Below are 24,142 nucleotides of genomic sequence, written 5' to 3' on the forward strand. Positions count from 1 at the left end.
TACTACTGTTACTACTACTACTGCTGCTACTACTGTTACTACTACTACTAGTACTGCTACCACTACTACTACTACTACTACTACTGTTACTACTACTACTGCCACTGCTACTACTAGTACTACTACAGCAACCACTATTACTACTACTACTACTGTTACTACTACTACTGCTACTGCTACTACTACTAGTACTGCTACCACTACTGCTATTACTACTGCCACTGCTACTACTAGTACTACTACAGCAACCACTATTACTACTACTACTGCTACTACTACTGCCACTCCTACTACTACTGCCACTGCTACTACTAGTACTACTACAGCAACCACTATTACTACTACTACTGCTACTACTACTGCCACTGCTACTACTACTGCCACTGCTACTACTAGTACTACTACAGCAACCACTATTACTACTACTGCTACTGTTACTGTTACTACTACTAGTACTGCTACCACTACTGCTACCACTTCTACTATTACTACTAGTACTACTACAGCAACCACTATTACTACTACTGCTACTGTTACTGTTACTACTACTAGTACTGCTACCACTACTGCTACCACTACTACTATTACTACTAGTACTACTACTGCCCAGTCTAATCCTGGTCTAAATCAGGTCTAAATCTGGTCCAGACTCTGACCTGCGAAGTCGAGCTGTCGTGCCCGGCTGATGAGTCCTGCCTTGAGGTCAAACTTGATGATGGTGTGTGACTGGAGCTTGTTGAAGTAGAGGGACCCATTGTACACGACCTGCCCGGTGCCAGACCAGGGGTGTGGCAGGCGGTGCGACGTGTAGTTCTCCGAGCTCATGAAGTCCCACAGACTCGGGTACTCACGTACGAAGCGGTTATTGTGGTACCCGTCCATGTACCACACCTGAAAACACAGGTAATGTAAGTACAAGTACCACATCTGAGAACACAGGTAATGTAAGTACAAGTACCACATCTGAGAACACAGGTAATGTAAGTACAAGTACCACATCTGAGAACACAGGTATTGTAAGTACAAGTACCACATCTGAGAACACAGTAACACAGGAAAGTATAAAGTAATAATAAGTACCTGATGAGGTACCACTCTGTCACATTTTTACTCATAATCACCACTATATTTCAGACTCAAAGCTCTGAGTTCATTCTTATGAAAGTGACCTGTGACCTTTCACCTGTGAACTTTGACCTCTGTGAGGAGGTCAAAGATCACAGCTGTAAAAATAAATAAGCAATAAAGCATCTAGAGCAGTGACATGCATCATGTATTCAGACCAGGTATAAAACAGAGACAGGTGTAAAACCGTGACAGGTGCAGAGGCAGGGGCGGAGAGCTCTACTGACCCTTGTGTCTCCAGGGGGCGCCAGAGGGTCAGTCATCCAGGATCCAAACCTGGAACCCGAGGTCTTTATGGTGACAGGGTCAGAGATCCCAGTCAGTTTCCCACATGCTGTCAAAACAGGAGACTCATGTTTATTATAATAGAAGGGCCTGCAACGTCGCCTGCGGTTTATAATATTGAGACGATAACAGAGATGGCGGCCATTTTATCACACGAAAAACAAAACACCAAACACAGTGATGAGGTCACAGTCCCACAGGCTGAAAACATCCAATCTGTTTATGAGAAAAAAGAGATAAGAACTGGACAAACGACTAACAGTCAGCTCTTAGGGCCCTCTATCCCTGCTTGCGGTTCCTCCATCCCTGCTTGCAGCTCACCCAGTCTGTTCATACAGGCTTTGAGCCTGAGTTCCAGGTCGGTGACTCTCTCGTGCACGTCTGTGAGCTCGTGCACGTGCTCCTGCAGAGTGGACAGCTCCTCACTCACGTTCTGCACCTCCTCCTTAAAGCGCCGCACGAGCGCCGCATCAGCGCGGTATGACTCCAACGCCGGGATCAGGGGGCGGAGCTCTGACATCTTCTCACGCATCCACTGTGGAGAGACCAGAGACAGGGTTTAGACCGGGTTTAGACCGGGTTTAGACCGGGTTTAGACCAGCTTTAGACCGGGAGTAGACCGGATGTAGGCCGGATGTAGGCCGGGTGTAGACCGGGTGTAGACCGGGTGTAGACCGGGTGTAGACCGGGTGTAGACCGGGTGTAGACCGGGTGTAGACCGGGTTTAGACCGGGTTTAGGCCAGCTTTAGCCAGGGTGCAAACCAGGTTTTAGACTAGGCTTAGATCGGGCTTAGACTGTGTTTAGACCAGGTTTAGAGAGGGTTTACAGACCAGGGTTAGACAGGGTTTAGATCGGGTTTAAGCCTGGTTTGGACTGGGTTTAGACTGGGTTTAGACTGGGTTTAGACCAGGTGTAGATCAGGGTTAGACCAGGTTTAGACCGGCTTTAGACCGGTTTTGGACCAGAGTTTAGACCAGGTTTAGACCAGGTTTAGACCAAGTGTAGACCGGTTGTAGACCGGGTTTAGACCAAATGTAAACCAGGTTTAGACAGGGTTTAGACCAGGGTTAGTCCAGGCTTTAGACCGGGTTTAGACAGGGTTTAGAGCAGGTTTAGACCAGGGTTAGACCAGCGTTCAACGGGATTTAGACCGGGTTTAAGCCTGATTTGGAGCATGTTTAGACCAGGGTTAGACTGAGCTTAAATTGGGTGAAGACCAGGGTAAGACCAAGTTTTAGTCCTGCTACAGTCCAGTTATAGTCCTGGTCTGGCCCTGGTTTAGTCTGGTTATAGTCCTGGTCTGGTCGTGGTTTAGGCCCGTTATAGTCCTGGTCCTGGTCCAGACCTTGTACTGTCGGGCCGTGCTGGTCTCGTGTCCCTCTTGAACCTCCTTGAACCTGGACTCCACCGTCCTGAGCTGAGCCTCCATCTGCTCCACAAACTGCAGCTCCGAGAGCGTCCGGAGGTCCAGAGCCAAGATGGAGGAGCTGAGGTTCTGCACCTGAAACACATCCTCTGCATCAGTGTACGTCCTCCTCGAGCAGACTCTTGAGCTACGAGCGTGTCTATTGCACACGCTCCTCTCCTCCTCCCCGCCGTCGTCTCTCCTCCTCTCTGCCTCCTACTCCTCTGTCCTCCTCCTCCTCTCCTCCTAATCCTCCTCTCTTACCTTTTCAAGCAGACTCTTGAACTGTTTGCTGTTAGCATCTCTACTGCACATGCTCCTCTCCTCCTCCTTTCTTCCTCTTCTCCTCCTCCTCTCCTCCTAATCCTCCTCCTCCTCTCTTACCTTCTCGAGCAGACTCTTGAACTGTTTGCTGTGAGCATCTTTACTGCACATGCTCCTTTCCTCTTCCTCTTCTCCTCCTCCTCTCCTCCTCCTCTTCTCCTCCTAATCCTCCTCCTAATCCTCCTCCTCTCCTCTCTTACCTTCTCGAGCAGACTCTTGAGCTACGAGCGCGTCTATTGCACACGCTCCTCTCCTCCCCGCCGTCGTCTCTCCTCCTCTCTGCCTCCTACTCCTCTGTCCTCCTCCTCCTCTCCTCCTAATCCTCCTCTCTTACCTTCTCGAGCAGACTCTTGAGCTGTCTGCTGCGAGCATCTCTATTGCACATGCTCGGTTGCGGTGCTACGACGGTGCAGACGCAGCGTCCCTCAGGGTCCTGGGCGGAGCTATAGACCTGCCAGGGGTCGTCCCTCAGCGAGGAGGGGGCGGAAGGTCCCACCTGGAGGAGGTGCAGAGGAGGAGGTGAGAGCATGAGTCTGTGATGTTTGATCTGGAGCTGTTTAACACACAAACCCTGCTTCTCTCAAACAGAAAACACTCTGTTCCACCTTGTGATGTCATCATGTGGTGATACAGGAAGTGCTCCACTGTGTTTTTAAACTCCATACAGCTTCACTAGAATCATTTGGATCATTTCAGTTCTGGAATTTCCAATCATCTCGACTGAACTAAAGGTAAAAGGAGCTGTTAAGTTAAAAACTCCCACTATATGACATCACAAGGTGGAACAAAGTAGAAGAGAAATGTGGATTATTACCAAAGTGAGCTGAGCCCCGAGCAGCAGCAGAGCCAACCACGAACCACTCACGCTCTCCTCACTGTCCATCCTGAAGAGAGAGGGAGGAGCAACTCTAGACAAAACTCACACTCTCCTCACTCCATCAAGACTGAGAAAGAAAGAGAGAAAGAGGAGAGAGCAGGAGAGAGGAGGAGAGGAGAGAGAAATGAGAGAGGAGGAGGAGAGAGGAGAAGAGGAGAGAGAGAAGAGGAGAGGAGAGAGAAAGAGGAGAGAGGAGGTGTGAGGAGGAGAGGAGAGAGAGAGAGGTGAGAGAAGGAGGAGAGAAGAGGAGAGGAGAGAGGAAGAGGCGAAAGGAGGAGAGGAGAGAGGAAGGGAGAAGAGAGAAAGAGGAGAGGAAAGAGAGAGGTGCAGGGAGGGGGAGGGAACAACTGAACAAACAGTGATGCAGCTCAAACAGATCAACAGTCTGTCAGTCTCCAGGGGGCGCTCTCCTCAGTCTGTCCTCACCAATCTGCTCCTACCCGCCCGTCTCCTCCTGCAGGCTCCTGTCTGCTCCTGCCTACACCTGTCTCCTCCTGCCTGCTCCTGTCTCCTCCTGCCTGCTCCTGTCTCCTCCTGCCTGCTCCTGTCTGCTCCTGTCTCCTCCTGCCTGTTCCTCTCTGCTCCTGTCTCCTCCTGCCTGTTCCTCTCTGCTCCTGTCTCCTCCTGCCTGCTCCTGTCTCCTCCTGCCTGTTCCTCTCTGCTCCTGTCTCCTCCTGCCTGTTCCTCTCTGCTCCTGTCTCCTCCTGCCTGCTCCTCTCTGCTCCTGTCTCCTCCTGCCTGTTCCTCTCTGCTCCTGTCTCCTCCTGCCTGTTCCTCTCTGCTCCTGTCTCCTCCTGCCTGCTCCTGTCTCCTCCTGCCTACACCTGTCTCCTCCTGCCTGTTCCTCTCTGCTCCTGTCTCCTCCTGCCTGTTCCTCTCTGCTCCTGTCTCCTCCTGCCTGTTCCTCTCTGCTCCTGTCTCCTCCTGCAGGCTCCTGTCTCCTCCTGCCTGCTCCTCTCTGCTCCTGTCTCCTCCTGCCTGCTCCTGCCTGTTCCTCTCTGCTCCTGTCTCCTCCTGCCTGCTCCTCTCTGCTCCTGTCTCCTCCTGCCTGCTCCGTGCCTGTCGTAGGAGGTGTTGTTGGTGATATTGAGCTGATGAGGAAGAGTGAAGACGTGACTCAGAAACAGAACATGAAAATTACAGCCTCTGTGCAGGGTTTAAGCCGGATGCCCTCCCAGCTGCACTGTGATTAAAGTGGGTCAAATGAACCATGGTCTGGGTCCTGTGCCAGTACAGATGTATGACCAGGTCTAAACCAGGACTAAACTAGGATTGAACCAGGTCTAAACCGGGACTAAACCAAGACTAAACTTCCATCAGTTTAATGTTGAGTCCAGACCAAAAAAGAAAGTGTAAAAACTTCCAACAACAACCGGAGCAGTCCCGCTCCCTCCCCCCGCGCCTCCTCCTCCCTCTTCTACCCCCACCTCCCTCCGGGTTTCACACCTGCCTCTGGAGCCGCTCCTCCATCTCAAATATACCACAGAAACATGAAAGATTTAAACCAGGACTAAGCCGGGACTAAGCCGGGACTAAACCAGGACTAAACCAGGACTAAACCGGGACTAAACCAGGACTAAACCAGGACTAAATCAGGACTAAATCAGGACTAAACCAGGACTAAACCAGGACTAAACCAGGACTAAATCAGGACTAAACCAGGACTAAACCAGGACTAAATCGGGACTGAACCAGGACTAAACCGGGACTAAACCAGGACTAAATCAGGTCTAAACCAGGACTAAGCCGGGACTAAATCAGGTCTAAACCAGGTCTAAACCAGGACTAAACCAGGACTAAACCAGGACTAAGCCGGGACTAAACCAGGTCTAAACCAGGTCTAAACTAGGACTAAACCGGGACTAAACCAGGTCTAAACCAGGACTAAGCCGGGACTAAACCAGGTCTAAACCAGGACTAAACCGGGACTAAACCAGGTCTAAACCAGGACTAAGCCAGGTCTAAACCAGGACTAAACCAGGACAGAACCGGGACTAAACCAGGACTAGTCTCCACGGTGCTCGGCCCTGCTCGGAGCTGTTCCTCCGTTGCCAATTAGCGCGCCCATGGTCCGGGTCCGGTCCCGGATCAGTCCTGATTAAGTCCTGGTTCAGTTCTGACTCAGACCTGGTCTAGACCTGGTCTAGACCGGGTCTAGACCAGGTCTAGACCCGGGCTTACCTTCTTTCTGGTGTTTTCTCGCGGCTCTTCTTGGCTGAAGCTGCGTCCATCACACGGAGGAGCGTGCGTGTGCGTGTGTGAGGAGCGTCAGTGCGCGCTGACGTCACTGCTGGCACAAGGACCCTCCATCTGTCTCCTTTCCTCACCTCCTTTCCTCACCTCCTTTTCTCATTTCACATTTTAAGACGCAAAACTGTTTTATATTAAATTATATAAGTCACGGGAACAGAGGAGGAGAAGAGGAGGAACAGAAGAGGAGGAGAAGAGGAGGAAAAGAGGGGAACCAGAGAAGAGGAGGAACAGAAGAGAAGAGGAGGAACACAGGAGGAGAAGAGGAGGAACAGAAGAGGAGAGGATGAAGAGAAGAGGAGGAACAGAGAAGGAAGAGGAGGGACAGAGGAGCAGAAAAGGAAGAACAGAGGAGGTGAAAAGGAGGAACAGAAGAGAAGAGGAGGAACAGAGAAGGAAGAGGAGGGACAGAGGAGGAGAAAAGGAAGAACAGAGGAGGTGAAAAGGAGGAACAGAAGAGAAGAGGAGGAACAGAGAAGGAAGAGGAGGGACAGAGGAGGAGAAAAGGAAGAACAGAGGAGGTGAAAAGGAGGAACAGAAGAGAAGAGGAGGAACAGAGAAGGAAGAGGAGGGACAGAGGAGGAGAAAAGGAGGAACAGAGGAGGTGAAAAGGAGGAACAGAGGAGGTGAAAAGGAGGAACAGAGGAGGTGAAAAGGAGGAACAGAGGAGGTGAAAAGGAGGAACAGAAGAGGAGAATGTTCGGGAATTGTGAATAAAATATGAGTGTTTTATTCTAAGGCTTATAATTTATTCAGAGGGAAAATGTGTGTCAGATGCCCTCCCGCCCTCCCGTATCCCTGTGTGTCAGATGCCCTCCCGCCCTCCCGTATCCCTGTCTGTCAGATGCCCTCCCGTATCCCTGTGTGTCAGATGCCCTCCCGTATCCCTGTGTGTCAGATGCCCTCCCGTCCTTAAACAGAGGAATAGCCTTTGTCCAATCGTCTTGCAGCTCTATGATCACATGACTTGCGCAAAAAATATAAAAATAAAACTCTTTATTAAAGTGGGTCCATTATTTACACAGGTCAAAGGTCAGAGGAGATTAAAGTGTCAGTGCTTCCTTTTGATTGGGCGCTCCTCGTCTTCTTCGCGGTTCCGTTTTCGTGTCGTTGGAGCTTGTTTGCCCTTTAAAGAAAAACACAAAAATGAGTCAGAACCTAAATGGAGTCCAAGCAGAAGAGCGTCAACAGGCTCTTCAGACTGTGTCCACACAGACACAGAGAGAACACGCAAACTCCACACAGACACAGAGAGAACACGCAAACTCCACACAGACACAGAGAGAACACGCAAACTCCACACAGACACAGAGAGAACACGCAAACTCCACACAGACACAGAGAGAACACGCAAACCCCACACAGACACAGAGAGAACACGCAAACCCCACACAGACACAGAGAGAACACGCAAACCCCACACAGACACAGAGAGAACACGCAAACCCCACACAGACACAGAGAGAACACGCAAACCCCACACAGACACAGAGAGAACACGCACACCCCACACAGACACAGAGAGAACACGCAAACCCCACACAGACACAGAGAGAACACGCAAACCCCACACAGACACAGAGAGAACACGCAAACCCCACACAGACACAGAGAGAACACGCAAACCCCACACAGACACAGAGAGAACACGCAAACTCCACACAGACACAGAGAGAACACGCAAACTCCACACAGACACAGAGAGAACAGTTAATGTGATAGATACCTCCACAGCAGAGGAGGAGCCAGCACGCCTGGAGCTCCTACTGGAGAAGGAGGCAGAAGGGCCGGCGGACCCCGTGGTCCCTGACGTCCCTGTGGTCCCTGAGGAAGAAGTGGAGGTAGAAGGTTCCGGGTACATGACACTGTGAGCTCTCTGCTTCATCTCCTCGTCCTGAAACAACAAAACACCTCTGTGTAGTGGGGTATTAAAGAGAGGGTATTTACTTCTATGAGGTATTAACTATAACACGTAACTTTTTTTTTTTCCTGGCTGTGGGGACATAGAATGTCACCTCACTGGGGGGGAAGGAGCCTGAGCTCGTGCAGAAGGTTGAGAGGTACCAGCTAGATATAGTCGGCCTCATCTCCACGCACATCTTGGGTTCTGGAACCCAACTACTTGAGAGGGGCTGGACTCTCCATTTCTCTGGCATTGCCCATGGGCAGAAGCAGCAAGGTGGTGTAGGCTCGGCCACCTCATGTTGGACTTCACCCTGGTCTCTGCACCAGGAAGAATGGCCTCCCTGATCTGAACCCGAGTGGTGTTCTGTTATTGGGGCAGGGGGGCAAAGTTGTCAACCGATCACCACCTGGTCGTGAGCTGGATCCGCTGGTGGAGGAGAAAGCCGGAAAGACCTAGCAAACCCAAGCATATTGTGAGGGTCTGCTGGGAACATCTGGCGGAGCCCTCTGTCAGTAGGGTCTTTAACTTGCACCTCCAGGAGACCTTCTCCCAGATCCCTGGGGGGGCCAGGGACATAGATTCCGTGTGGGCCGCGTTCTTTGCCTCTATTGTCGATGTAGCCGCTCGTAGCTGTGGTCGTAAGGTCTGTGGTGCTTGTCGCAGCGGCAACCCCTGAACCCAGTGATGGACACCAGAAGTAAGGGATGCCGTCAGGCTGAAGAAGGAGTCCTATTGAGCCTTGTTGGCTTGTGGGACTCCTGAGGCAGCTGACAAGTACCAGCAGGCCAAGCGTGCCGTAGCTCGTGCTGTCGTGGTGGCAAAAACTTGGGGTTGGGAGGAGTTCGGGGAGGCCATGGAGGAGGACTATCAGATGGTCTCAAAAAGAATTCTGGCAAACCGTCCAACGCCTCAGGAGGGGGAAGCAGTGCTTCACCAACACTGTTTACAGTGCGGGCGGAGCACTGCTGACCTCGACTGGGGATATTGTTGGGAGGTGGAAAGAATACTTGGAGGATCTCCTCAATCCCACCATCATGTCTTCTGGGGAGGAAGCAGAGACTGGGGACCTGGAGGCGGACTCGTCCATCACCCTGGCTGAAGTCACTGAGGTGGATGGCGAGCTCCTCAATGGCAAGGCTCCGGGGTTGGACGAGATCCGTCCCTAGTACTTTAACTCTGGATGTTGTGGGGCTGTATTGGCTGACACGTCTTGACAACATCGTGTGGCAGTGGGGGACAGTACCTCTGGCAGACCGGGGTGGTGGTCCCTCTGTATAAGAAGGGGGACCGGAGGGTGTGTTCCAATTACAGGGGAATCGCACTCCTCAGCCTTCCCAGTAAAGTCTATTCCAGGGTACTGGAGAGGAGAATTCGCCCGATAGTCAAACCTTCAAGAGGATTCAGGAAGAGCAGTGCCATTTTTGTCCTGGTCATGGAACACTGAACCAGCTCTACAGTCCCTGACAAAAGTCTTGTCACTTATCCATTTTGTAAAAACAAAAGCTTATAACTTGACTTTAAATGAATCGATTGGTCTTAGAAATTTCTCATATGAAAGCTAAAACCCTCCAAATTATGCTCAGTATACTAAAATAAATTTGCTTCACTGAAGAAAGACTGATCATTTAATGAACACAGAAAGGTCAGATTTTGGCAAGACAAAAGTTTTGTCACCTACAGAAAACTGAATAAATAATTTACTTCAAAAACAAAAATATGTTGCATAACATCAGTAAATTAAGTAGTGGTGCTGTGAGATCCATATTTAATATCTTGTATGACTTCCATGAGCTTGAAGGACTGCATCCATGCGGTTCGACAATGATTCATACAATTTGTTGATGAAGTCATCAGGAATAGCAAAGAAAGCAGTCTTACATGCCTCCCAGAGTTCATCAAGATTCTTTGGTTTTGCCTTCCATGCTTCCTCTTTCATTCTACCCCAGACGTGCTCAATGATGTTCATGTCTGGTGACTGGGCTGGCCAGTCCTGGAGCACCTTGATCTTCTTCGCCTTGAGGAACTTTGATGTAGAGATAGAATTATGCGATGGAGCACCATCCGGCTGCAAAATTTGACCCCTTTTATGGTTGGGAATGTAAGAGGTGGCTAATACTTCTTGATATTTTAGGCTATTGATATTGCCTTCCACCCTGCAAATGTCCCGCACACCCCCATACTGGATGTAACCCCAGACCATGATTTTTCAGCCACCAAACTTAACTGTTTTCTGGGTGAATCTTGGATCCATGCGGGCTCCAGTAGGTCTCCTGCAATATTTGCTGCGGCTGTGATGTAATTCAACCGAGGATTCATCTGAGAAATCCACCTTCTGCCACTTTTCCAGTGTCCATCCTTTTCGCAGGCTGTGGGCCTTGGCAAATGCCACACGTTTTTTTAATGCCCTTTTGTTTAGTGCTGGTTTCTGTGCACTGATTCGACCATGGAGGCCATTTCGAGATAGAATTCTACAAACTGTTCTGGTTGACACAGGGACTTGAGGTGACCAGGCCTGGTGGAGCTCTGCTGCAGTGGAAAAGGGGCTGGCCTTGGATTTTCGAATCAACAAACAGTCCTCCCGAGCAGTTGTCTTGCGGGGTCTGCCGGACCTGGGCTTGTCAAAAACATCTCCAGTCTTTTCAGATCTTTTTCTTATTCTTTGTACTTGACGCTGAGACACATTGAAGGTGTCACCTCAGCAGTGGATCTGGTCTTCAGCCTCTTGATAATTAGCGCTTTGGTCTCAGGGTGGATCTTAGGCATGTTGTCAGAGGTCAAGTTGCAGTTGATGTGAAGGTCTGGTGTGCTGGGGCTCTTTTTATACACACCCACTAATTGACTGATCAGTAACTGATCACAGGTGAGGCTGTAATCTAGGATTGGGTGCATCATATGACAAGGCGACAAGACTTTTGTCTTGCCAGAATCTGACCTTTCTGTGTTCATTAAATGATCAATCTTTATTCAGTGAAGCAAATGTATTTTAGTATATTGAGCATAATTTGGGAGGGTTTTTGCTTTCATATGAGACATTCCTAAAACCAATCGATTAATATAAAGTCAGGTTATAAGCTTTTGTTTCTACAAAATGGATAAGCGACAAGACTTTTGTCAGGGACTGTATACTCTCCTTTGGGTGCTTGAGGGTTCATGGGAGTTTGCCCAACCAGACTACATGCATTTAGTGGATCTGGAGAAGGCATTCAACCGTGTCCTTTTATTGTTTTGAAAATGCTATTTTTATCCCAAAACAATGCATTAACATGTTTTATAAGTTTAACTTTTGTTTCAGATGGTCTGAGTCTTGCCTGCCGTTGCTCTCTTTCCTACACAGCTCACAACACTGTGTTCCACCTAATGACATCACCAGGTCTGAGGTTCTGACCTCCTCACGTGGCTCTCTCACTACTCATCAGTGCAGCAGTGATGGTTCTTAGTCCCATTCGCCCTGCCCCCCTCACCTGGACCCACGGGTGCTCCAGTGCCTCGTCGATGCTCAGCCTCCTACTGGGGTCCACCACCAACAGCCTTTGCACCAGGTCCTTTGCTGGAACAAGGGACCAGAATTAGTCCGGGACTCAGCCAGGACTACATTGGGACTAAACCGGGACTATAACAAGAACCGGGATTAGAGTAGGACTAAACCAGGACTAAACCAGGACTAAACCAGGACTAAATCAGGACTAAATCAGGATTGAACCAGGACTGAACCAGGACTGAACCAGGACTAAACCAGGACTAAACCAGGACTAAACCAGGACTGTACCTTGGTCTGAGATGTGGCCCCATTGCCTCGGGAGCATAGTGTACGTCCCGCTCATGATCTGGTCTCGGACTGAAGGCCCAAACTGCTCATGGAACGGAGGGTACCCCCCAAGACTGAACCAGAATCATAACCACACCAGGACCAGGATCAGGACCAGGATCAGGACCAGGATCAGGACCAGGATCAGGACCAGGATCAGGATCAGGATCAGGATCAGGATCAGAACATGAGATCAATAAATTTAATGTGAGCCAGGTCTAAACCAGGTATAAACCAGGTCTAAACCAGGTCTACACCAGGACAATCCCAGCACTAACCTCAGACTCACCAGACGAACAGCAGCACCCCGAGGCTCCAAGCGTCCACAGAGAGCCCGTAGCCGGAGCCCGAGGCCGAGCTGAAGACCTCAGGGGCCAGGTACGAGGGCGTGCCACACAGGGTCCTCATGAGGGCCGCCTCCTCCAGGATCCGAGACTGGTTAAAGTCTGTCACCTGAGACGAGACAAGGGTCAGGGAGGGACCAGGACCGGGTCTAGACCAGGTCCGGGTGTGGACCAGGACCTGGTTCGAACCAGGACCGGGTCTGGACCAGGACCATGTCAAATACTAGTGATTTTTCTGACACTAACACTGTAGGGCGATAAACATAACACCACACCTCCTCCGACACAACGCCACACATCCTCTGACACACCTCCTTCGAAACACCACCACACCTCCTTCGAGACAACACAATACCTCCTCCGAACAACACCACACCTCCTCCAACACAACATCAAACCGAGCTAAAAAACAGGGCAACAGAGAATCTGAACCTAGAATGTAAGGCCTAAATATTCCTTCCACAGCTGGTGTCTGAAAAACTTCAGAGAATTTTCAGACAGTATGTAGGTTTGAAATAAAGTGGCTGAAAGTCCGGTTTAAGATAGAAACAGGTTCACCCAAAGGACAAAACCCTGAGCCACAAACAAAGTAATGTAGTCTACTCCAGTGGTCCCCACCCTTTTTTGCACCACGGACCGGAACAATGTAGGTTTGATTTTCACGGAGGCCGGTACGTGTTGCAGATAAATATGGCAAAAATAATTTAAGTGCATAAAAAATACAACTCACTATACTGCTGCATCAGTGGGAGCCCTGCACTTGTTTCTTCTTTCCTTCTTGCTCACGTTTGTTTCTTTCAAAAAAATCCTATCTTTTCCCACATATTACGCAGAGCGGACTCTGCGTGTGAGTCACCTGTAGCGACAAATCCATATTTTAAGTAAGACTCCTGGTATTGTCTGTTAAATTTAGCTTCCTTTTTCTTGGAGGTCGTAGTCTCCTCTTCTGGCTCCTCAGTTGGCCTTTTCCCCTTTGTTAGAAATCCCTCCAAAGACTTTTGTTTTGGCTCATTTTCACTTGATTGTGGCTCTATTTTAGAGCGTCTGATGTGTTATATACGTGATACGTCATCGCGGAGACAAGAGCAGATTTATCGCAGATATAATAAACTTGCTACTACATCAAATAGATTTCTGTGGCGATTTCCTGTTAGGATTTTCATTGTATATCTACAGACAAGCTTTTTAGCACGTCATGAGGGACGGGTGAAAGTTACGTCGGAGAAGATGCGGTCCCTGATAAAGTATTTACTGTTTTTGTGTGGCCCGGTAGCAAATGTGCAACGAATCAGTACCAGTCCCCAGCCCGGTGGTTGGGGATCACTGGTCTACTCCATTCAGTGTAGTGAAGAGAGCGTTACATTGGAGAAACTAAACAGCTGCTCCATAAGAGAATGAACCAACACCGTCACAAGAGCAGCTCAGGACCACAGTCTGCTATATTTTTCTTTCATTGTGTTGGAAATGAGACTGGTCAAGTTCTGGGCAAGTTCTGATTGTGTCCTGGACTGGTCCCAGTCTGGTCCCAAGTGAGTTCTGGGTGAGTCTCGATCTGGTCTCTGTCTGGTCCTGGTTGAGTTCTGGTGGTACCTTAATGAGACAGAAGTCTTCGCTCGACGACAGAAGTACATTCTCTGGTTTCAGGTCTCTGTGAATGATCCCGTTTCTGTGCAAATACTGGACACAAAATGGACCAAGTTAGACCAGGTTTAAACCGGGTCCAGTCCAGGTTCAGTCTAAGTGCAGTCCAGGTTCAGACCTGCACAGCCAGGAGCATCTGGTAGAAGTAGAACTTGGCGACAGGTTCTGGGATCTGTTTTTTGGACTTGATCCTGAAGAACAGCTCTCCTCCCTCCATCCTCCAGGAAACACAGAGGGGTCAGAGGTCAGAAGGGTCAGGGGGTTCAGAGGGGTCAGAGGACACACTTCACATTCAAAATACATCAGAACAAGACGTCGAGAAGAGGCCAGGACACAGTTAAGGGTTGGTGCGCACGCTCGGAGGGGTCAGAAGTCAGAGGGGGTCAGAGATCAGAGGGGTCAGAGATCAGAGGGGTCAGAGATCAGAGGGGTCAGGACTTACAGTTCCAGGACAATGTAGTAGCGCTCTTCAGTTTGGTAAAAGTCCACAGTCTTCATCAGACATGGCTGAAACACAGAGAGAAAGAGAGAAAGTGAGAGAGGGACGGATGGAGGGAGAGAGTGTGAGAAAGAGAGAAAGAGTGTAAGGGAGGGAGACAGAGAGTGTTTCTCACATGATCGATTCTCTGCAGGATCTGGATCTCTGTCTCTGCATTCCTCGTTGCCGTCTGTGACACAATGATCAATGATCAGAAGCAAATATTTAAAAAAAGACGTGAACTGTAGTCCCGGTTCAGTCCCGGTTCAGTCCCGGTTCAGTCCCGGTTCAGTCCAGACTCACTCCCTCAGATTTGAAGTTCCCTTTGTTGATGATCTTCACAGCATATTTGTGGAGATGTTCTCGTTCATATGCCAGCTTCACCTCTCCACAAACACCGCTGAAAGCAAAAGGCAAAGATCACCTCTGACCTTTGACCCAGTGACAAGAGCACAAGGACAAAGGGAGCAGATATTAAAGAGTAGGTATTTACTTCTATTAGGTATTAGCATGTTTTATAAGTTTTGCTTTCGTTTTTGACAGTCTGAGTCTCCCCTCCCTTTTCTCTCTGTGCTAAGTCTCTCCTCCTTCAGAGCTCTACTGAAACATGCATGGAGGACATATAAAACGTCGTCATGTTTTTAAAAAGGAACAGCATTAGAACATAGGACAAAGAAACAAAAGTTAATTTAGCAGAACATTCCGCTTTAAAAACTGAAATGACGTGATTATGTCATAGACGTAATGATGTCATAGATGTGCGACTCACGTTCCGATCTGCCGCGTCAGCACGTACTTCTGCTCGAGCTCTTTAGGAAGTGCCACCTGCTCACTGGACATCAGGTCTATGTACATAAAAACTGCACCAGGGTTAGACAGAGTCTAGTCCGGGTCCAGTCCGGGTCCAGTTCTGGGTCCAGTTCTGGGGTAGTACCTCTCTTCTTCTCGTGGCACAGTGAGATCACGGAGCTGTTGTTCAGAGGAGTTTTCCGTTTGGCTCCAATCAAAAGTCCGTCTATGAACGTCCCATTGTTACTGAGGTCCTCCACAAACGCCTCTGAGCCCTCCTGATGGAGAGGAGAAGAGGAGGAGAGGAGGAGAGGAGAAGAGGAGGAGAGGAGGAAGGCAGTTTTAAACTTATTTATAAAATAATCCTCCACTGGACGTCTCCTCCCGTCCTGACTTACCCTGTAGATCCTGAAGTGGCGTTTGCTGTAGATCCGGTACTTGGTGCTGCCGTCTCCCAGAACGTAGTCCGAGTTCTTATCCCGACCCACAACATACGAGTCCTGTATGCAGTCTGCAATAGAGAACAGGTCGAAACCAGGTCGAAACCAGGTCCAAACCAGGTCCAAACCAGGTCCAAACCAGGTCCAAACCAGGTCCAAACCAGGTCCAAACCAGGTCCAAACCAGGTCCAAACCAGGTCCAAACCAGGTCCAAACCAGGTCCAAACCAGGTCCAAACCAGGAATAAACCATGAATAAACCAGGACTTACCAAGCACTTTGAATCCTGGTACCATGGGCATGAGTCGGGCCCAGGGAGGGGGCAGTTCTGGTTCTGGTTCTTCTGGGACCGAGGGGAGGGTCAGGGGCAGAGTGTCCATAGAGCTCAGAGTCCCACTAGAACCACTGGAGCCGCTGGAGCTGGACTTGGACTGGGACTGAGACTGGGACTGAGACTGAGACTGGACCTGAGGGGGACAATTCATCACATCAGAACAGGTTTAAAGCCCCACTGTGCAATATTTATCACATTAGATCAGAGTTAAAGAGAAAGGAGGGGTTTTACCTGACTGGGTGGCAGTGTGGACTGGCTCTGGCTCTGGCTCTGGTCTTGACCCGGGTCTTGGTCTCGGTTCTGGACCCGGGTTGGACCCCCCTCTCCAGGCACAGCCTCGTCAGACATCTGGGACACTACACAAACGTTTGTTAATTTTCTATTTTTATGTCTCAGATTTTCAGTTTTCTCCAAAAGTGTAAAATATTTAAACTCAAACAAACCAAATCAGTTTAACTTAATAACAGAATAAAAGTGACGCACAGATGCACTTCCGGTCTCCTCCTCCGATGAATGAATGAAACAGTGAGGTGTTTAAACACATAGAATATATACTATAGAAGATATTGTTCATCACCATCATCATCATCATCATTACCATCAAACTACAGCAACTAATTACAAACTAATAACACAAACATACGTGACTTTGACAGAAACCAGGCCCCTATGTTAAAGCAATATATTTAAACAGTTGTCATCGGTTATTCTACATTTAAATAAGTTAAATACAAAATCTTTTAATGTCTTTCGAACCATGCTGCATCTCTCTAAAATTCGTCTGAAAAGGTTGTGTAAAGTACAGCGGGGATTTGCAGCGACAGCCTCGTAAATCACAGCACGCTCTTGTTTACGCTCCCTGAAGCTTACGGAAACGCCGACACTAAACAGCCGCGTTTTCCAACGGGGTCCGGTAAAGTGTCAAATCCACTCACCGGTGCCGAGACTCGGTCCGGGGCTCAGTCCGGGGCTCGGTTCTGGTTCCGTGTATTCCGCGTGCAGCACTTTAGCCGGGCTCGCATGCGGAAAAGCTCCACTTTGAACAGAGCCAATGAGGAGCGAGGACGCCAGTCACCTGACCCAGAGGACTTCCGGGTACAACATTGCGGTCTGGCGCGGATCAGGCAGCGCAGCGGTCCGGTTCTGTGAGGGTTCTGAGCGGGTTTTTAACGGAACCGAGCCATGTCCAAACCTAGGAACAAACAGAAAACCCTGATCATCACTGACGGTCAGTTTCACCGCATTTAAACACGCAATATTCCGTATTAAAGTCAAAACGGCATCTGCAAAGTTTAGGAAGTTTAGAACCAACCATCAGGAATAAACCAGGTCTAAACCAGGACCAAACCAGGTCTGAACCAGGTCTGAACCAGGTCTGAACCAGGTCTGAACCAAACCTGAACCAAACCAGGTCTAAACCAGGACCAAACCAGGTCTGAACCAGGTCTGAGCCAGTTTCAAACCAAACCAGGTCCAAACCTGAACCAAACCAGGTCTGAGCCAGGACCAAACCACACCAGGTCCAAACCAGGACCAAACCGGGTCTAAAACAGGACTAAACCAGGATTGAATCAGGACTGAACCATTACTAAACGTTGTGTTGTGTTGCAGAGGAGGAGGAGGAAGTTCTGAAGGAAGAAGAGCAGAACCCTTTTTCTTTCAAACAATTCCTTCGATCCAAAAACCAGAACCAGGACCAAGATCAGGACTCTGAGGACCCAAGTCAGGAGGAGGAGGAGGAGGTGAGACTCAGGCTGACGGGTGAGGCCGGCGAGTCAAACAGGCTGGAGATTTTATTTTGTGTTTTATCTAGTTTAATGAGATTAAAGTTAGATTTTGTGTTTTTCAGACACTGGTCAGGTCAAACTGTGACCCCTTTATGGACCAGAGTCTAGAGGTAAAATGCAATTGTATGAAGCCAGCTGCATTGACCACTGCCGTTATACTAAAATGAAACAAAAAACTAAATTCGGGAGACAGGTCTGCCATCTGTCCAGGGACAACAGATGAAAAATAGCCTTTTGGCTAATTCTGGTGCATTTGCAGCAATGCTAGTAATGTACACTGTCCCTGTCAAATAAACCAATAAATAAATAGTAACAGTAGAACAGTATATAGAATTAAACTACAATACTATGATGCCCAGAGACAGTGGTAACAGGAGTACTGACTGTAGTACTCAGACAGTGAGAGTAAGGGATATCATGGTATCAGATTTTGTATTGAATATCGAGTATCGAGTCTATTTCATGGAATTGAAGTGGAGTTTGACATTTTAGTATTGAGACATTAGTTACTATTGTGGAAACCAGGACTAGCAGGACTAAACCAGGACTTGATCCTAGGGGCTATGTTGCCTGGGGTATTATGCCCCTGGTAGGGTCTCCCCTGGCAGGTTCTAGGCGACAGGTCAGATTAAGAGCAGTTCCCAATACCTCTATGAAGAGTAATAAACCAAGTACCGTGATGTCGCCCGGTATGGCACAGCCAGGCCCCACCCTGGAGCCAGGCCTGAGGTTGGGACTCAAGCGTCAGCGCCTGGTGGCAGGGCCTTTTCCCATGGGGCCCGGCTGGGCTCAGCTTGAAAAGATGACATGGCACCACCCACAAAGGGGGTTGGTTGCGCAGAGGACAGGACAGCAGTCGAGGACGGATGTCTCGACAACCCAGTCCACAGACACAGCATCTGGGTGTGGCGATGTGGAACGTCACCTCGCTAGGGGGGAAGGAGCCTGAGCTTGTGCAGGAGGTTGAGAGGTACCCGCTAGATATAGTCGGGCTCTCCTCCACACACAGCCTGGGCTCTGGTACCCAACTCCTCAAGAGGGGTTGGACCCTCCACTTTTCTGCCGTTGCCCATGGGGAGAGGCGGCAAGCTGGTGTGGGCTTGCTTATTACCCCACAGCTCAGCTCAACGTGTTGGAGTTCACCGTGGTGAACAAGAGGGTCACGTTTCTGTGCCTTTGGATCAGGAACATTGTTGTGAGACCCCAGCAGTGCAGAGTACCCGGCCTTCTTGGAGTCCCTGGGAGGGTTACTAGACAGTGCACCGACTGGGGACTCCGTTGTTCTACTGGGGGACTTCAGTGCCCATATGGGTAATGACAGTTACACCTGGGAGGGGTACTCTGTCAGTGGGGTCTTCAACGTGCACCTCCAGGAGTGCTTCTCCCAGATTCCGGGGGAGGCTGGGGACATGGAATCTGAGTGGGCCGTGTTCTCCACCTCTATTTTCGATGCAGCCGCTCGTAGCTGTGGTCGTAAGGTCTGTGGTGCTTGTTGCGGCAGCAAACCCCAAACTTGGTGGTGGATGCCGTAATTAAGGAATTCCGTCAGGCTGAAGAATGAGTCCTATCAAGCCCTATTGGCTTGTAGGAGTCCTGAGTCCTGATGAATACCAGTGGCCCAAGCATGCTGCAGCCCGTGTGAAGACTATCGGTTGACCTCAAAGAAATTCTGGGAAACCATCCAACACCTCAGGAGGGGCAACAGTGCTTCACTGGATGGTCTGGGGCTGTCTTCTTTGTGTGGTGGTTGGGGACAGTATCGCTGGACTGGCAGACCAGGTTGGTGGTCCCTCTGTTTAAGAAGGGGGAGTGGAGGGTTTGTTCCAACTACAGGGGAATCACACTCCTCAGCCTCAGGTAAGGTCTATTCCAGGGTACTGGAGAGGAGAATCTGACGGGTAGTTGAACCTCGGATTCAGGAGGAGCAGTGCAGTTTTCATCCTGGTCTATATTCTCCATCGGGTGCTTGAGGTTTTCGTGGGAGTTTGCCCGATCAGTCCACATGTGCTTTGTAGATCTGGAGAAGGCATTCGACCGTGCCTCTTGTGGTTCTATTTGAGGAGTGCTCCAGGAGTCCGGGGCCCTTTGCTAAGGGCTGTCCGGTCCCTGTATGACCGGAGCAGGAGCTGTGTTCTCTGCAGGCCTGTTCCCAGTGCATGTTTAACCAGGGCTGCCTTTTGTTACTGGTTCTGTTCATTGTTTTATGGACAGAATTTCTAGGCGCAGCCAGGGGCCGGAGGGGGTCCGGTTCAGAAACCACAGGATTTCATCTCTGCTGTTTGCAGATGATGTTGTCCTGATGTCTTTGTCGAGCCAGGACCTGCAGCAGCCACTGCGGCAGTTTGCAGCTGAGTGTGAAGTGGCTGGGATGAGAATCAGCTCCTCCAAATCCGAGGACATGATTCTTGACCAGACAAAGGTGGTTTGACCTTTTCGGGTGGAGAGTCTCTGCCTCAAGTGAAGGAGTTCAAGTATCTCAGGATCCTGGACACCTCCCTCCATGTCCCACTGGCAGAAGGCCCAGGGGAAGATCCAGGACACACTGGAGGTACTATATCCCTCAGCTGGCCTGGGAACGCCTCAGGATCCTCCTGGAAAAGCAGGTGTGTGGACTGGGAAGTCTGGGCCTCTCTGCTGAAAGTGCTGCCTCTGTGACCCAGCCCTGGATAAGACGAACAAAGTGGATGGATGGATAAAGCAGGACTAATCCAGGTCCAAGGCATATCTATAATGTTGTGTCTGTCCTGCAGGGGGCGTGGGGCTGTGTCTGGCCGTCAGGAGGCAGGATCAGGTCGGGGTCAGAGGAGGAGGAGGTCACCAGGTTTGTGTTTAATTTATTTACTCAGATTTGTGTTTTATTTATAGTTTTGTTTAGTCTTTTTGACAGGAGCAGAATAAGATTCAACTCTAAACCTGGAGGTTCAGTTCTCTATCCCTCCCCCTGCTCTCTGGTGTAACGCTGCTCTCTGATTGGCTCTGGTGTAACGCTGCTCTCTGATTGGCTCTGGTGTAACGATGCTCTCTGATTGGCTGTGGTGTAACGATGCTCTCTGATTGGCTCTGGTGTAACGCTGCTCTCTGATTGGCTCTGGTGTAACGCTGCTCTCTGATTGGCTCTGGTGTAACGATGCTCTCTGACCGGCAGGTTCGACTCATTCCCTGGTGGTGATGGTGATGGTGATGGTGATGGTGATGATGGTGAAGACTCAAGGCAGAGTTACGAAGGCGACGATGAGACATCCATTTTAGACCCAAAGTCCAGGACCAGACCTAGGACCAGAACCGGTCTACAGCAGGTCAGACCCAGGACCGACCCTGTCTACAACAGGCCCCAGACCCGTCTCAGACCCAGACTCCTGCAGGGGCTGACAGATGCTTTGAACACACACGCACGCACACACCCCCCCCCCCCACACACACACACACCCCACACACACACACACACCCCACACACACACACACACGCACACGTCTTCAGTTTTGATTTAGTCACATGTCTGTGTTTGACTCCTGAGTCAAACAGACTGGGCTAGTGAAAAAGAATCAAATTGTATCAAATTACAATATTGGCCGATACTAATAGTATTATATTAATAGTATCACTGCTGGCCGATACTGATACTGGAACCAATACCACCCATCCCTCAGTTTGCAGCAGGCTCAGACTCTATTCTTGTATTTTTATGGTTAATTCATAAAAATGAAAACATTTGATCCAAAGTTTGGTGTGTTCAGGTCAAACACGAAAATGAACAACTGAAGAAAACCATCAGAGACCTGAGAGAGCAGTCACTGAGGGACCAGACCAGGTCTGAACCAGGACTATAACAGGACTGGACCGGGGCTATAACAGGACTGGACCAGGGTTATAACAGGACTGGACCGGGGCTATAACAGGACTGGACCGGGACTTTAACAGGACTGGACCGGGACTATAACATGTCTGTATGTGTGTGTGTGTGTGTGTGTGTGTGTATATTTATACTTGTACACATGTGTCTCAGGGCGGAGGAGCTGAGGGCGGAGCTGCTGCAGTGGAGGATGCGTGACCAGCAGGAGGCACAGGACCTGGAAACTATGGTCCAGTCTGTGGAGCACAACCTGAGGGTCATGACAGTGAGTCCCTGTCACTGCACCTGTCTTCTCCTGTCACTGAACCTGCGCCTGTCAGTAATGCACCTGCTCCTCTGCTCCTCTGGCTCTCTGCTCCTCTGGCTCTCTGCTCCTCTGGCTCTCTGCTCCTCTGGCTTTCTGCTCCTCTGGCTCTCTGCTCCTCTGGCTCTCTGTTCCTCTGGCTCTCTGCTCCTCTGGCTCTCTGCTCCTCTGGCTCTCTGCTCCTCTGGCTCTCTGCTCCTCTGGCTCTCTGCTCCTCTGGCTCTCTGCTCCTCTGGCTTTCTGCTCCTCTGGCTCTCTGCTCCTCTGGCTCTCTGCTCCTCTGGCTCTCTGCTCCTCTGGCTTTCTGCTCCTCTGGCTCTCTGCTCCTCTGGCTCTCTGCTCCTCTGGCTCTCTGCTCCTCTGACCCTCTGGCCCTCTGCTTGTCTGGCTCTTACTTTGAAATCCTGATCTTTCTGCACTTCCTCTTTTGCTCTGGTGCTTTTATTTTGAAATTCTCTTGTTTTTGACAGAAACGAGCTCTGAAGGCCGAGTCATCCGTCTCCAAACTCAAAAGTGAAATGAAGCAGCTCCAGGTGAGACCCTCCTTTAGACATGTTCAGATCCTCCTCTAGACCGGGTCAGATCCTTTTTAAACCAGTCTGATCTTGGTCCTGGTCCTGGTCTTGGGTCTGATATTGGTCTCGATTCTGGTCTCGATTCTGGTCTCGTTCCAAGTCTTGGGTCTGGTCTTGGGTCTGGTCTTGGGTCTGGTCTTGGGTCTGGTCTTGGGTCTGGTCTTGGGTCTGGTCTTGGGTCTGGTCTTGGGTCTGGTCTTGGGTGTGATCTTGGGTCTGGTCTTGGGTCTGGTCTTGGGTCTGATCTTGGTTGTGGTCCTGGTCTAGACCCAGTTGGAGGAGGTGCAGGCTGAGAACTCGGTCCTCAGAGCCTCAGAGTCGGAGCTGGTTTTGACGATGAGACACAACGCTGCAACGGCCTCAGAGCGACTGCAGGAGACCGCTGCCCACGCCCAGAGCTCTGTGAGGTACGCGAGGGCATCTGACACAACCTAACACAGAGGGAGGGCATCTGACACAACCTAACACAGAGGGAGGGCATCTGACACAACCTAACACAGAGGGAGGGCATCTGACACAACCTAACACAGAGGGAGGGCATCTGACGCAACCTAACACAGAGGGAGGGCATCTGACGCAACCTAACACAGAGGGAGGGCATCTGACGCAACCTAACACAGAGGGAGGGCATCTGACGCAACCTAACACAGAGGGAGGGCATCTGACGCAACCTAACACAGAGGGAGGGCATCTGACGCAACCTAACACAGAGGGAGGGCATCTGAGGCAACCTGACACACAGGGAGGGCATCTGACACACAGGAGGATGGAAGGGCATCTGACTCTTGTTGTTTCAGGCGTCTTCTGTCGGAGGCGGAGTCTCTGATGTTTGTGTCAGAGCTGTTGCAGTCCATCGACCGGATGTCGTCTGTCTGAGACCGAAGACCGGGCCAGGATGCTGAATTGATGTGGCTTCTGAAGTTGATGCTGGAACATCAAATTGTGTGCGGCCCAGGGGCGGCCCAGGGGCGGCCCAGGGGCGGCCCAGGGGCGGCCCAGGGGCGGCCCAGGGGCGGCCCAGGGGCGGCCCAGGGGCGGCCCAGGGGCGGCCCAGGGGCGGCCCAGGGGCCTGGGCACATCAGCTCGACTGAACACCAAAATCACGTCCAGTGGATCATGTTTTTGTACTTTGTCCAGTGCCTTATGTCCAATGGGACGTGTTGTAGTAAATATTTTACTACAGTATTTTACTTATGTATTTAATATATTTAAATGTACATTGTGATGTCATGTACTTGTCTGGTCCTGATCAGAGGTTGTGGGTTACATTGTGACTGTCAGAACCTTTGAACCTCACAGTTCTGTACGCGAGGGATACACTGATATTTATATCTACTCTATACCTGTTATTTACTGACTTCATGAAATGTACATTTTAAACCAAAAGAAAATCCTGCTCCAATGTGAGAGTGACTGTATGGAGACACACTTTGTGGTTTTGGCATTTCTCAGTTGTTATCTGCAGCACAGTTCAGCCCTTTTACTTTATTCTATTTGTTATTAAAGTAAACATATACTTTATTGAACCTCATGGGGAAATGCATCCTCTGCATTCGATCCAGCGATTTTGCTTATTGTGGACGTCTAAAGCTGCATGTACTTCTATTCATAGAGGTGTATA

General features: G+C 50.0%; 3 protein-coding genes across 4 annotated transcripts in view; 1 reads left to right on the plus strand and 2 right to left on the minus strand.

The window, feature by feature from the left end:
• The window catches only part of LOC117375712 (noelin-like), a 12,351-nt gene extending 6,098 nt beyond the window's left edge, over positions 1-6,253 (minus strand). Inside the window, exons 1-7 of the mRNA XM_033972022.2 lie at positions 6,200-6,253; positions 3,956-4,025; positions 3,476-3,637; positions 2,758-2,913; positions 1,732-1,945; positions 1,353-1,459; positions 657-891 (exon numbers count right to left, since the gene is read on the minus strand). Coding sequence (XP_033827913.1) covers positions 657-891; positions 1,353-1,459; positions 1,732-1,945; positions 2,758-2,913; positions 3,476-3,637; positions 3,956-4,025; positions 6,200-6,249 — 994 coding nt within the window. The 5' untranslated portion in view covers positions 6,250-6,253. The remainder of the gene's footprint in view (positions 1-656; positions 892-1,352; positions 1,460-1,731; positions 1,946-2,757; positions 2,914-3,475; positions 3,638-3,955; positions 4,026-6,199) is intronic.
• A 1,029-nt stretch (positions 6,254-7,282) lies between these two features.
• On the minus strand, positions 7,283-16,132 carry chek2 (checkpoint kinase 2). The gene is made up of 14 exons (XM_055224193.1): positions 15,942-16,132; positions 15,630-15,742; positions 15,377-15,509; positions 15,212-15,287; positions 14,746-14,842; positions 14,579-14,632; positions 14,407-14,471; positions 14,083-14,182; positions 13,914-14,000; positions 12,269-12,432; positions 11,941-12,053; positions 11,636-11,721; positions 7,995-8,162; positions 7,283-7,394 (listed from the first exon to the last, which is right to left on the minus strand). Exons 1-14 carry the CDS (start codon positions 16,048-16,050, stop codon positions 7,320-7,322), a joined length of 1,440 nt encoding a protein of 479 aa, XP_055080168.1. The 5' UTR covers positions 16,051-16,132; the 3' UTR covers positions 7,283-7,319.
• A 990-nt stretch (positions 16,133-17,122) lies between these two features.
• entr1 (endosome associated trafficking regulator 1) lies at positions 17,123-23,411 on the plus strand. 2 transcript variants are annotated; one of them, XM_033973109.2, is made up of 9 exons: positions 17,123-17,232; positions 17,616-17,746; positions 20,542-20,612; positions 20,937-21,087; positions 21,527-21,600; positions 21,796-21,907; positions 22,417-22,479; positions 22,789-22,928; positions 23,319-23,411. In XM_033973109.2, the coding sequence occupies exons 1-9, from the start codon at positions 17,187-17,189 to the stop codon at positions 23,395-23,397; spliced, it is 867 nt and encodes a 288-aa protein (XP_033829000.1). In that variant the 5' UTR covers positions 17,123-17,186; the 3' UTR covers positions 23,398-23,411. The 2 variants fall into 2 exon arrangements, with proteins under 2 accessions (XP_033829000.1, XP_055080164.1); XM_055224189.1 differs by lacking the exons at positions 17,123-17,232; positions 17,616-17,746 and adding an exon at positions 17,857-17,901.
• The last annotated feature ends 731 nt before the right edge of the window (positions 23,412-24,142 follow it).

Source organism: Periophthalmus magnuspinnatus, chromosome 9, assembly GCF_009829125.3.
Source record: "Periophthalmus magnuspinnatus isolate fPerMag1 chromosome 9, fPerMag1.2.pri, whole genome shotgun sequence".
Taxonomy (NCBI): Eukaryota; Metazoa; Chordata; class Actinopteri; order Gobiiformes; family Gobiidae; genus Periophthalmus; species Periophthalmus magnuspinnatus.